The following is a 14,000-nucleotide window of genomic DNA, read 5'->3' as shown; positions in this document are numbered from 1 at the left end:
TTCTGAAGATCATGAAAGTCTACTGATAACCAAACAAGTTAAATCAGTTTTTCAGATCCAATCTGGGTCTCATTAGAAACCAATTTCAAGTAGACTACCCCTCCCATTTCTCTAGTTAAATATGACAATGAACTAGAATTGCCATTGAGCTGCAGTTGATTTTGTCAAAAACTGCATGTGTTAAATATTTGAACTGTGACTAAGAAAACTTAAGTCAGAAACAGATGTAGTTATTCAAAGATTTGTAGCTGCTGGGTGTGGTGACACATGCCTATAATCCCAGCAACTCTGGGAGCTGAGGCAGGAAAATCACAAGTTCAAGGCCAGCCTCACCAGCTTAGCAAGGCCCTAAACAACTTAGTGAGACCCAGTCTCAAAATAAAATTTAAAATGGGCTGGGGATGTATCTCAGTAATGAAAGTGCTCCTGGGTTCAATCCCCAGTACCAAAAATTTAAGAATTAAGAAAAAAAAATTTGTAGCATACACTCTAGCTGTGATCATAGCACTGTAGTCTGAATTATCTTGTTAGTTGCAATTTGCTGAGTTTGAAATTTCAGGTTCTGAGGCAGAGATAAATAGTTCCATGTACACCCATGGATGGGAGCCCACATTATGGGGGAAGGCTTTGAGCCAGTTTATTATACCTTTAGTACCTAGGTGAACATCTCATTATAATCTGACAAAAACAAAATATTTTCCCTCCTTTAATCATGGTAAAACAGGTCAGAGTATATCTTCAGCCACTTTTCAGCTTGACATTGTCATGGTTTCAATAATGGAAGAGCATTTTCAGACTGAGCTCAGTTGTTTGCTGTGACTGTTGTCTTCAGGCTTTCATCTGACCTGGGCCATGAGCTGCAGCCTATTGACTTGCATGTTGGGCTCCTGTGTCACCCTGGCTCCAGGAATCATTCCTGCCAGGAAGCTGACTGCAGGAACCAGGGAACTGTGTGATGAGACGCTGTGATGGGGAAAGAGAACTAAAAAGAAGGTGAACAAAAGGACCCAGAAGGTGCTTGGTCCTTCACACAGAGCCTAATGCTGCCACCTAGTGGGAAAAATGCGGAAAAGAGCACATTGGAAGGAATGCTGTGAGGACCACAACACATCAGAACCTTAAGCAAACACTAACCGTATAAAATGCTGCTTAAAAATCTAAACCTAATTTAAACAACAATTACAGGAGCACAGATGTCTCTATATTAAGACTAGACAGTAAATTGGAAAGTACTTTTAAAAATGATTTTAGATATATACTGAGGAGTGGGATAACTGGATCAAATGGTGGTTCCTTAAAGTGGGGGAGGTGGGAGGAAGAGTAGAAGTTCACATTTCATAGGGCAGTTCAGCTCACCCTAAGGAGGATCTTGCTGAAGGTTGGAGTTCTCTGGATTTGAATGTTCTGTTGGAAGTATACACACTGAAAGGCAAGGCTTAGGGATTAAACATGTGTAGGATCTTGACCAAGTGTTCTTTGGAATTCTTCAGACTGAGATTTGACTGACACTTCAGGCTGGATATGCAAATCCCAGCACAGGCTGTGCAGAGGTGGGGGTTCCTCTCTGAGCATCCTTCCTCCCAGGGCTGCTGTTCTGAACGTTAAATGAGTTAACATACAGAAAGCATCTGGGATATATTTATGTATATCTCAGGGTGAGTTATTTGCTTCCAAAGATACAATTCTTCAGCATCACCTGAACTGGAGAGCTCTAGGTTTTTTCAAGTATCTGTGTAAACTGTTGAAGGAAAAGTATGTGTTTATATTCTTTTCCTCTTTTGTGGCTATTCTTTCTTTCTTTCCTTCTTTCTTCCCTCCCTCCCTTCCTTCCTTTCTCTAGGGATTGAACCCATAGGCACTTCCACTGAGTACATCTCCATTCCTTTTGATTTTGAGACAAGATATGGTAGGTTGCTTAGGGCCTTTCTAAGTTGGTGAGTCTGGCCTTAAACTTGCAATCCTCCTGCCTCAGCCTCTCTAGTTGCTGGGATGATGGGCATGTGACTCTGTACCTGGCTTATTTTTCCTTTTTTTTTTTTAAAAAAAAAAAAAACCTTGGTTCTTAGGATTTTATTTCTCCCATATCACTGAGCTTTGTTTCAAAAATCCTAACTACTGTCATTGCCCATTCACTGGTTCTTATACTATGCTAGATGTCTTTGATGTCTTTGATAGGCTGTGTTAGAATCATCTTTCTCCTAGTATTGTATGACCACAATGGCATCTATCTTCACTTCCTTTTCTTCCTAAATTTTCTGTGCTGCTCCATGAAGTATTTTATTGCTTTTAGATCTCAGTTGGTTCTCACTGTGAGTAGCCTGGTGCCATTGGGATGTCTTTTTTGTTGTTGTTTTTTCCCTTTTTTTTAAACCTTTGTTTTATTTTTGTGTGGTGCCAGGGATCAAACCCAGTGCCTCATGCATGCTAAGCAAGCACTCTACCCCTGAGCCACAACCCCAGCCCTGGGATATCTTTTGAATGAAAAAAAATCTAATGTCCTATCTGGTGCCTGAAAATAAGGATGGTTTTGAAAGGAAAATTCAGGCTGCACAACTGTAATCCCAGCTACTTGAGAGGCTGAGGCATGAGGATCACAAGTTCAAGGATAGCCTGGACAATTTAGCAAAATCCTGTCTCAGAATAAAAAAAGGCAGGAACCGGGGGGTCGGGGGTCAGGAGGAAGGTAACTTAGTGGTTCAGTTCCCAGTACTACAAAATTAAAAATGAAAACAAAACAAGGGGGCTGGGGATGTGGCTCAAGCGGTAGCATGCTCGCCTGGCATGCGTGCGGCCCAGGTTTGATCCTCAGCACCACATACAAAAACAAAGATGTTGTGTCCTCCGATAACTAAAAAATAAATATTAAAAAAAACAAGGAAAGTTCAGGCTGTTTCTTTGCTTTATGCCAAGACATGAATCCATAGATTACCACCTAGCAGGGAAAACCAGGGAAGGGAAGCAAGCTGGCAGGAGAGCACTAGACCCAGTGGGGTGTGTGCTTTGGAAAAGTTCACTTTCAGGACAGACTCGTGACTTTATAAGATGAAGAAAGCTGGTAAGAGGTGTTGCTACTGGAAGCCAAGCAATGCCAGGTGTAGTCGCCGGGGTCCAGCATGCAGGGAGTTCACCAGCTGGCTGAGGGCGCCTGTGGAGAAGGCAGCTGAAGAGAGTGAGAGGGAGGCAAAGTCAGTCCAGAGGGGTGAGCCAAGCAGCCTCCAGAGCTGAATCCCTGGTCCCCATCACTTCAGCTTCCACAACTGACAACTTATGGCCAGTCTCATTTCATCTATGCCTCCACCTACTGCCCTCCCTCAAATGATTTCTGAGCAAACCTCTGAGCTTCTTTACTACCAGGAAAAACTTTCAGATGGAAGTTAAAGCCAAATTCTTTGTTAATTAGTGCTTCAGTTCGTGAACCATTCCTTAAAACAAGGTTTATGTGAAGGCTATTGTTGTCCCATAGCATTATTAAACCACACAGAATTGAAGTATGTGCCAAAACAGAGGGAGTCCCTGCCACCCTAATTGTTAGTCCCGTCACCCCTTGCCTTGACAAGTGTGATGGAAGACTGGCTGCACTGTCTACAGGGAGTTGTGACAGACTTATCCTTCGTTCCTCTGAGGTTGGCTTCAATTTTAAAAATTGTTGACTGCGGTTGGTTCAAAAGCAATTGAGTTTTAATTATAATGTGAAGCTGAAAGCTTGCCTTATCACTGCTTTCCATGTTCTTGTACATTATTCTTTTCTCTTTTTTAAAAAATGTTTTTACTTGTAATTGGACATAATGCCTTTATTTTACTCATTTTTATGTGGTGCTGAGGATCGAACCCAGCACTCTGCACATGCTAGGCAAGCGCTTTACCACTCAGCCCCAGCCCCAGCCCCTGCATTATTCTTTTCAACAAGCTTATCATACCGTTTTTAAAAGGAAGAAACTCGGGATCAGATCACAGGTCCTGACCCATTCCCAGAGTAGAATCTCTGGATAGAGCCTGGAAATCTGATTATTTGAGACACCAAAGTTTTTATTTGAGTGCCTGTTCCTCTCTAGAATGTTATTTTCCTTGACATCATTTGCCAGCGTTCACATCTGCAAGTGTATTCTTTGCCCCTCCTTCTCTCACTAGGCAGACTTAACATCTAATCTGATCTGTGGCTCCATTCCTTAGCAAGTGCCCTTCCTCAAAGGAATATCAATATTTAGTATTGGTGTTCTAAATCAGTGGGGCTTAGTGTATAACCAACAAGAAGGATACAATGCTCTTAATTTTTTTCTTGCTCTCACATCTTGGAGGTAGGGTGAGGGATGGTTTGTGTTCAGCTAAAGTTCCACAGGTGATTTTTTTTTTAATGGTGCTAAAGAGAGAACCCAGGGCCTTGCACATGCTAGACAAGTGTTCTACCACTAAGCAATAACCCAGCCCTCCACAGATGATTTTTATATAAAGACTTTAAGGAAGTGTTTGTGTGTTTTGTTGTTGTTTGTTTGGTACTGAGGATTTAACCCAGGGGTACCCTGCTACTAAGCTATACCAGCAAGCCCCACACCCCACCTCCAGCCCAGTTTTTTTTTTTTTTTTTTTTTTTTGAGACAGTGTCTCACTAAGTTGCCCATGGTTGCCTTGAACTTGTGATCTCCTACCCTCTTCCTCTAAATTGCTGGGATTACAGGAATGCAACATGGTGTCTGGTTTATATTTTTAAATATATATTTGATGGCTTTGATATTTATCCTGCTATTCTGTATTTGCACCAACTTGAAGTAGAATGTTTTTCTCAGAAACATCCTTAATAAGCCAATTTAATATACATTTTAATATTAATTGAGATTTTACTTTCTTATAGGTGTCCTCTTTAAGAAATGAAAAGCGAGGCTCATCCTATCTCATCTCTGCTCCAGAAGGTGGCGCAGTAGAATTAGTTGACCAGCATTCTCAGGGCACAGGAGCATACTACATGGAAACCTACTTAAAAAAGAAACGAGTATACTAAGTTTTCTCCTTACAGCCTCCTGAGATTCTCTGCAGTATCTCTGCTGTTCATCGCTGCCTTAACTTCATTCAAACTAGCCATATCCTATAAATACGGGTTTATTATTTCCCAGAAGGAACTGTGTTGTGCAGCAGGCAGAATTGCCAAATAAAAAATGGTAGCAATAAGAAGAGACATCAATTGAGGACATTTTCCACTAGAATTAATACTTCTTAATCAACGTGATATTAACTTACTGTCCATTGGAGAAACTAATCATGTTTCAACGTTCCTTGTTTGAGGAATGGGAATAATTTTCACATCACGTATAAAAGTCTAAAGCAATAAATGGGAAACAATCTTGTTTCCTTAGCCTTAGAATGAATTTCTTATATGCCAATGTGCATTTTAATTTACTTCCCCTAGAAGTAATCTCATTTATAGATTTTTAGGACTTTTCCTAGAACTACAAGGGTGCAAGTACCAAACGTGCTGATGGCCATGCTATAAAGACGCTCTTTATGCAAATTTCATTATCACTCCCACACCAGCCATGCACTATTAAACCCAACAACAGAATGATAATGAAGTCCAAGGCATACAATACTGCAGATGCTTGACTTTTAACGTGTTGTTACTATTTATACCTTTTGTAAAAACCAGAAGATAGCTTAGATTAAAAGCAAACTTTGGTGACCTAACACAGGGGTTAGCAAACTACCCTAGGACCAGATTCAGTCCACCACCTATCTTTGTGCTGTCTGCAAGGTTAAGAATGACATTTTACATTTTTAAGTGTTTGAAGGTGGGGGATGAAAACTTGCTACATGAAATTCAATTATCAGTGTCTACAAAATTTTATTGGACCACAGCCATACTCACTCATTCACGTATCATCTATAGCTACTTTTGTTACCTTGGTAGAACTGAGTAGCTTCAACAGAGACCATACAGCCTGCAAAGCCTAAAACATTTACTGTCAGGCCCTTCACCGTGTTTCTGGCACTGACCCAATGGCACTAATTCCCCATTCCTTTTATTTCGCCTAAAGAAAGAGCATTAACCTATGAGATAGACTTATAAGTGGCAAGAACATAGGTTTCTGTGTCTCATTTCATAGCATAGACTAGTGATGATCTAATTACTAGACAGGGTCATTTTTGTCATCAAATGCCCTATATTTCCACAATAGAGTAAAGCAGTCAATACTGCACTCTGAAAGTCTTATGGGGACATAGTATTTATAACCATTTGAGCTAATAAGCTATACCTCACTCTCTGGTTTGTCTCTCATTCTTTGGTAGTATATTATGCTGAAAAATATGAGCGATTTTATCAACTATACTTCTGAAAAGAATTTTTGTCTTTATTAATGTGACTTTTGACATCACCATTTTCTGAAGACTGTGGTATTAAATGCATGAGAAACCTTTTGCCATTTAGAAATTTCTAAGTCTGTTCATTGTTATGACTATAACTGATTGAATTTGAGATCTCAAGGATCTTAGTCTTTCAGATCATATCCTTAAAATATGTCTTTTGAAGAACTTGTTTTTGACTAAGATATAGATATCTTGCTTTAATTATAAAGTCTAGAACTGGTTCATATGTTGTATGCTTTGTAAAGAATTTTACTTGGTCTAATTTATTGTATTCACTAGCTTCTGCTGGAAAATTATGGCTGGAAAGTTAAACTAAGACAGTTTCTAAGAAATATACTACCTATAAATCACAATCAGGATTACATCAGTTATGTGGCAGATGACTAATGGCATCTCCATGTCCTGTACGTCTCCTTCTGATTTTCCTGTTGTATTTTGCCTCTTCAGCGCTTAGTCACACTTCTATTGAAGTTAAGAACAGAAGACAGGGAAGATAGTGAATTTTACATGAGTTACAAAGTGAGAAGAGGCACAGATTGGAAGAACTAAAAAATGTTTTGGCTCACAGCACATGTAGATTTGCCATCCATACTGGCCTGTGGCCCGTTTTCATCAGACATAACAGAAGTGCAGCTCAAGTGGTGTTAGTACTAAATCATTATCAACCCTCCCCCCCTCAGAATCTATACTGTTATTTTTCTATGTAAGTGAATTGTTTGAAATGCTTCAAAAATGAAAATATTAAAACGCATATGCATGTAAAGTCTTTAGTACATTTATTTGTATAAAGAGTAAACAAAGTGCATACAGAGCGGCCACAGGTTTGACACAGAGATACAGGGCAACTGAACAAATTTAAATGTCAAGTTTATTGTTGCCACTAAAGCAATCCTGAACTTTCTTTGGGCTCAAAAGATGAAAAGTAAGATACTGAAGAATACTAGACATCATTAACAGAAAAGTTTTTCAGACTCTTGGTCGTAAAGAACTTTATGTTTCACATTAAATCAGACACAAACATTTTTAATTACCCAGCTACCTCCAAGCAAACTGAAAACCATCTAAATGTATCCTGAACTCCAGAGTGCCTCTAGACGGGTCTTTTCTTTCAAGTTTTGCACCGTAAGATGATGGTCACAATAGTGATTGACCCTTGTAGATGGGTGGTAAGTATAGAAACACTCTTAAGAACAGTGCAATGTATGTGGTATACATTCTGTTCATATACAGCATCCAAAACCAATGTTGGAACAGCTTGCCCCAAAGTGGTAGAGTTATAAAAGGATATGCGCTGATGTTTCTTAAAAGCATGTTTAACAGCATCCAGGTTTGCAAAGTCTGTCTGATAAAAGTTGACTGCTTAGGAAAGCACTGGCCCAGGCTTAGTTCTCAAGAAATAATAACATGCAGCAGAGTATCTATTTCCACGCTGGCTCCTGTGCAGAACCAGGTTGCTCAACAATGGGTACCCAGTAGTCAATCAAGGGACCAGCAACTGAGCCACTGAAAAAACAGCTTGATATTTCAGTCTTACTGGTGACAGGAATACCTACTCTTTTTTTTTGGTAAGGAAACAATAGTATACTAACTGGTATCTACTATTTTAAGAATGCTTGGTCTATCACTGTCTGGATATTGAAATCTGAGGGTATGTTAAGAGTATCACCTAAGTCCATCAATTTTTGTCAAAGATTAATGTGCCAGAAAGACATTTCAGATCAGCTGGCAGCTGGGAACAGCAATCATCTTGAGATATCACTTTGGTCAGTTCCTCTTATTTTCACAAATCCCATTTTGGTATGTAATTATGACAGTAAACTAGCTAGATGAAACAGTGAGTGGGACATTCTTTCCAAAGGGAGGAGTGCTTAAGTGCTTTCTAGGTATCTTTGTTGTCATTTGTCACTAAGTTTGAGAGAGGCTGAATTGAAAAGAAGTTTTTATCCATGCTGAGCACCACAGTGTGCTATACACATGTGCACGTGCTCAAGGACTTGTTGACTATATTTTGTTAGAACACAAACTTTTTCCATAAAAAATTTTTTAAAAAATGGCTTGGGTATTTTTTGGGGGAGGATTACTTTATCAACAAACAGTGGAATTTAGATGATATTCATGCTTCGTATTTTAAAAGTGCTTCAAATCCTTCAATAAGGCTCTGAAAGGTTGTCCGATTGGATGGTTGTAATTCCCAGCATTTTCTCATAAGTTGATAAACCTATAAAAAGTAAAAACAAGAACTGTAGTCATAGTAAAAATATTGTTATGTTTGGAAGCTTTTCAAAAAAATTATAGAAATATCAAACATAAGGAAATAATTTTGGAACTATAAGGAAATTATTTTCTTAAGAGTAAAAAAAATTTCAATTATTTAAAATATAGGAAATATTCATAACTGCAGTTCATAAATGGTACTAACATCTGAGAAGCTCATGGCTGACTGCCCTTCAGCAGAGTCCATGTCACTACCAACCCTTATGTTTAGACTCCGTCTTGCCACTGGCCACCTCACTCTTGGACTTATTCTATCCACTGTATCTAAGTGGTCTAAGGAGTTGAGACTGAAAGCCTCAATTAATTTTAGAGTATTAAAAACAGAATAAACATTATAAATGCTGTTATTAAGTGGGATAAAATTACACACAAAAGTACAATTATATATATTTTTCATAATAAGGCTACACCAAAACTTCCTTGGAGGGGGGGGGTGGACAAGCATGGAAAGGAGCCTCTTTCTGGAGAGAGTACTTGCATTGAACATTACTATCATCCACACCAAAGATGATTCCTTAGATGTCTCAGACTCAGAAAACTATTTTACAGGTGGTTTCTACTCCATCTCCTCACTTCCTTGCTGGATATCTTGAGCTATGGAAAGATAAATACCTTATCAGGACAGTTAGGCGGGCATGGTAAACGTTTTCCTTCTTTCAGCGTGTTCACAAGTCTTGTTACCGTCATCTGGCCTTGAGTTGGGCCTATCATTTTCAGGAACAACTATGTAAAATAAAACCAAACAAAATGTTTACTTTGCATACACTCGTATAAAAATTAAGCAGATTAAAGTACAACTTCTAGAATTAACTGGAAATTAAAGTAACAATAAAAATGTTTTTCTCCTTAAGCAATGTTAAGTAAAAATCCAAAATCCTTACTAGCTCTCAACAGTTAATCTGGAATCAGTGTCTTAGATTCTGCTAGCCAAGGAGGCTGTTTCATGAAGATGATCGCATTTAGAAATTAACAAGGCACAAACTCTCACAGATAAGACAGACCCTGGAAAGTCGGATCATCCAGTATAACTTTGAGTTCCTTATGAAACCCAAACTTGAGAGACTCACAGATAAGTAACAAACCAAGTAAGATAGAAAAGTGGACTTTTATCTTTCCAATATAGTATACTGACTTAATTCCATTTAAAAGCAAAACTTACAAAGCACAGGCATGGACATATTTTAGTTGGGTTCTGTATTCAGATGAAGAGAAAAGTTAAGACTTACAGCCATTGGACTAGACTCTGAATCACAGTAAGTAAGCAGCTCATGCAGAGTCACTCCAAAAGACCAGACATCAGAGGCAATATAAAATTTACACTGAATTAAACATTCTGGAGCGTACCTGAAATAAAGAATGTGAGCTTTCAATTCATGGCAGAGCTACTTCAACAAAAATTACAGATTAGCTCATAAAAGTCACCTCTTCAATCCTTACAGGCATCTAGTATGTATTATGTACATATGTGCTACTATACTTTACAGGTTCTTAGTAGCATGTATTTGCCCCCAAATAAGACTAGTCTGCACTCTTTGTGTCCGACCCATGTACTTCCTGTAGAGGAGGAGGTCACAAGAAAACAAGCCCCAGGTTTGATTCCTACAGGCTCCTAGATCAGCAGGGACCTCACCAGCCTATCCTCTTCCAATGTTATCTGTTTTGGTGAATGACACCCAATTGCCCAAGCCAGATATTAAGGCATTCTGTATCTAATTTCCTAAACACTCTTCAAATCTACTTAATTCTCACTATCTTGATCACTGTCCTAGTTCACTATGGCTAAATCAGACTCCCTGGCTCCAATCTTGCTTTCCTCCATGGTTATCTTCTTAAAAAATAATTTGTATCCTTCAATCCTACAGTGGTATCCCACTGCTCTAGGAATGGAGTGTTTGCTGTAGAACTCCCTTTCCAGAGCTCTGACTTAGCCACCCTCTGAAAACCTCCTGCCCCTTCATGTTTACCCATGCTGAGTTTATCTCAGGTACTCTCTCATTCCTGTTAGTCACACATGCCCCCTTCATCTAAACACTCAAGACTTCCAGAAAACCAAGCTGGAACCCCTCTGTGCTAACTGTTCCTTCACATTGGCTGCCTCACTCTGTACCTATCTGCTTGGTCTCCAAATCTCTGGCATGAAGGGTGGGCCCTGAGACATACTGTTTTGTATCAGTGAGCAAAGGTTCAGGTTTTGCAGGTGTGAGAGGTCTGCCTGTATCTGTGCAGCATACCTGAGTGTTGATCAGTCTTACAGGGGATGGTATAGAGATCAAAGCAACTGAGGGGGGCTGTGGTCAGTATATGGCCTTCTAACCAGGATGACTGGTGCCTCATGAGAGATGGTCAAGCATCCCTCCCATCACTTGCTCTGTCCAGGATTTCCCTGACTACTCGATGCCCACCTTGTCACATCTTGTCCCTTCTTCCCACCTGCCCTCCAGGCATCCCTCCACCTGCTCATAGTTGTGAGAACTGTGCAGATGGGAGCCGGAAATGCTGAGCTGGTAAGGAGACGGCTCCCATTCCTTGGAAGATGGTGCCATCCAAGCTCAGGCATTTGCACAGGCTGCTTTTCAGCCTGACTGGTGTTTCTTGAAGGTAAATATAAATCAACTCTAACTGTTCTAATCCTCTCTTGATTCAGGCCAGAGGAATGAGGCATTAGCATAGCCAGAAAGAACTTAAATTGGTGTAAACCCTGCATCACTACTGCACTCTAATTGTCTGACTCAGTTACCAAAACACAGGGCTGTCCCGGTCATCCTTGACGGTGTAGTACTCCTTATCAGTTTCAATTGCTTTGGTTAAACCAAAGTCTCCAATTTTCACTTGGTGTTCACTCTCAACAAGGACATTTCTTGCTGCTAAGTCCCGGTGAACATATTGCCGAGAACCCAAATAGTCCATTCCCTAGTAGAGAAATAAAGATAAAACACGTTGTTAAAATCATTCAGATGGATTTTGTATAACTTCATAAGAAAAAGAAATGTCATTTCATTCACATAACAATTTTTTGATTTATATTTTTAAGCAAAAATAGTAAGATCAACTGACTCAAAGAAATTCACATTCAAGCAGTCACACTTAATACATCTGTTCACTTTCAGAGTAAAAGCTCATTTCTCATCCCAATAATACAGAGGAAAATAACTCAGTATAATTATTACAAAGTTTCCCACTTGTCTTAAAATTAAATTACAAAAAAATTTACTAGGGAAGAATGCCTTTTTTTTTTTTAAACATGCTTTCTTTTTTTACCTTACAAATCTGAACAGCATATTTTAGCTGCTGTTTAAGGTTAATTTTGTTCTTATTCTTTGGAAGATATTCCTTAAGGCTTCCAGAAGGCAGAAACTCCATGATGAGCTTGATACCATTTCCTCCTGTTGGGAGAAAAAAACATCAGTATGAGGCTGCCAAAGAGGAAAGAACACGGGACATGGAGTCAGAGGACTTGCCATGGCTCCTTCTTTATTCCCCGAGCACATACCAACTCCTAACCTCTGCATTGCAGGACCCTCAACAGAGAAAAAATCTTAACACTTAGGTTCCTACCTCAGCCACAAGCATCGCTAGGATAACAGCCTGAGTACTCTGTAATCCACTAGCCACGTTCTTTCACTAGTAGCTTTAAAGGATATACCTCAGTGGAATACTGGCTGACAAATAAGATACAAGTATTAGTAAACACTACTACCATTGAGTACCATTTGTCATCTTGACTTAGATAAGCATAGAACAAGATGCCCTGCCTGGGACTGGATCAGAAGAATGGGGAAAGGGAGTGGGAAGGTCATTCACTCCATATAGCATCAGTGTAGATATCTGGGTAGGTACAGTCTAGTACACAGCATGAGTGTGTGAACCCTTGGAGAGACGAGGCTGGAACCATGCCTTGGCTGGGAGGGAGGCGGTGTACTTCCCCAGAAGCTGCTACGGGATTTGACAGCATGCAACCTGGAAGCCCTGCCAGCCTATGGAAGCCACAGCCAGTATGTTCAGATGACCTAGATGAGGCCGAGGCCTGCCTGCTTTGCACTGGCCTTATGACCATAACAGTCACTTAGTCTTTAAATCAGACCCCACTGTGTGCAACATACCATCTTCAGTGCAGATTCCTTTGTACTTCACGATGTTCTCATGATAGAGATTCCTTAAGATTTCTATTTCCTTCTTCAGATCAGCAATGTGGTTACCTCCACTCTCAGGCTTCAAGGATTTGACAGCTACCTGCTCCCCTGTGTTGTCCCCCTCTGGGTCATACCTGCAGAGCTCAACCTTCCCAAAGTGGCCCTAGAGAAAAAAAATGCACGTACTATTATAAGAAGCCTCAGGCTGTACTGGAACACACTTAGAAAATAAGTCTTACTCCTCATAGCTGTTCCCCTGAAGGCCAGGGGTCAATAGCTGGTCAGACCTCTGCTGATAAAAGGCTCTCACCTGGATTCCACCACCTACCACAACCCCTTTCCTCTCCTGGCCTCACTTCCTCTGTAAGTGAAATAAGACAAAGTAACAGGTGACTGATGAACCCACACATCAATCCCAATTTCCAAGAAAAAGTAACCCAAAAAATGATGAAGGACATATCTGGACCTGTAGAAAACTGTGGAGTCCTCTGAGAACCCAGAGCCCATTCTACAGGCAGGCACCACAGTGCAGCTGTGCACAAGGAATCTTCAGAAGCTATGGCATCAGACCCCAGCCAAGCCACCTAATGGTGACATTGGCTGGCCCTGCCACACAATCATCCTGAGTCCTACTGTGCTTTCTGTATACAATAGTAACAAGTATTCTGGGGGATGCTGTGAGGACTGTGCTTGTGAAACTGCCCAGCACAGATGATAGCACACAGTGGCTACTCAAGATATGCCACTCTTCATTCAATTAACAATAGAAGATCTGTGTAAAGACATAGATCACAGGAGCCTCCCTTATCATATTAACTGTTGGAAACTCCCGTTCAAGGTCCAAAGGAAGAAAGTTTGAGAGTCTATTTTGGCACTCTGTGTAGTACATCAATCCCTCATTTAACCCATTTTGTCTCATTGTCCCAGATGTGGAACACCTATAAAAACTTAAGCAACAAATATACCACTTTTGGTAACTTTGAAATAATTATTATGCTCACAGAATTGAAAATTTGGACTTAACAGGTTAAAGAGCTTCACAGGGAACTTATTCCCCAAAGTCAGCAACAGAGATTTTTCTATTTCCTCCATATCTGCATCAAATCCCCTCTGCTCCACAGAGAAAACTCGTCTCTCCTGGGAGCAGACCAGCATCCTGTGTATATGCATAGTCACACATGCAGGCAGAAATGTGCATCCTGGCAGGCGTGTGGGTCAAGTGGGGCATGCTAAAAGTGGCCT

At 40.2% G+C, this 14,000-nt stretch overlaps 2 protein-coding genes across 6 annotated transcripts in view; one reads left to right on the top strand and one right to left on the bottom strand.

Annotated features, from left to right (window-relative positions):
* RAVER2 (ribonucleoprotein, PTB binding 2) overlaps positions 1–7,593 on the top strand; it is a 104,257-nt gene extending 96,664 nt beyond the window's left edge. For all 4 annotated transcript variants that reach the window (XM_081306342.1, XM_081306340.1, XM_081306341.1 and 1 more), the window contains exon 12: positions 4,847–7,593. In XM_081306342.1, coding sequence (XP_081162468.1) covers positions 4,847–4,993 — 147 coding nt within the window. In that variant the 3' untranslated portion in view covers positions 4,994–7,593. The remainder of the gene's footprint in view (positions 1–4,846) is intronic.
* JAK1 (Janus kinase 1) overlaps positions 7,108–14,000 on the bottom strand; it is a 139,504-nt gene continuing 132,611 nt past the window's right edge. For both annotated transcript variants that reach the window (XM_081306336.1, XM_081306337.1), the window contains exons 20-25: positions 12,729–12,921; positions 11,887–12,011; positions 11,366–11,538; positions 9,855–9,972; positions 9,241–9,351; positions 7,108–8,572 (exon numbers count right to left, since the gene is read on the bottom strand). In XM_081306336.1, coding sequence (XP_081162462.1) covers positions 8,468–8,572; positions 9,241–9,351; positions 9,855–9,972; positions 11,366–11,538; positions 11,887–12,011; positions 12,729–12,921 — 825 coding nt within the window. In that variant the 3' untranslated portion in view covers positions 7,108–8,467. The remainder of the gene's footprint in view (positions 8,573–9,240; positions 9,352–9,854; positions 9,973–11,365; positions 11,539–11,886; positions 12,012–12,728; positions 12,922–14,000) is intronic.

Source organism: Spermophilus citellus (genome assembly GCF_964194105.1).
Source record: "Spermophilus citellus genome assembly, chromosome: 9".
Lineage (NCBI taxonomy): Eukaryota > Metazoa > Chordata > Mammalia > Rodentia > Sciuridae > Spermophilus > Spermophilus citellus.
Note: the sequence above shows the minus strand (reverse complement) of the source record. Positions and strands in the feature narration are given on the sequence as shown.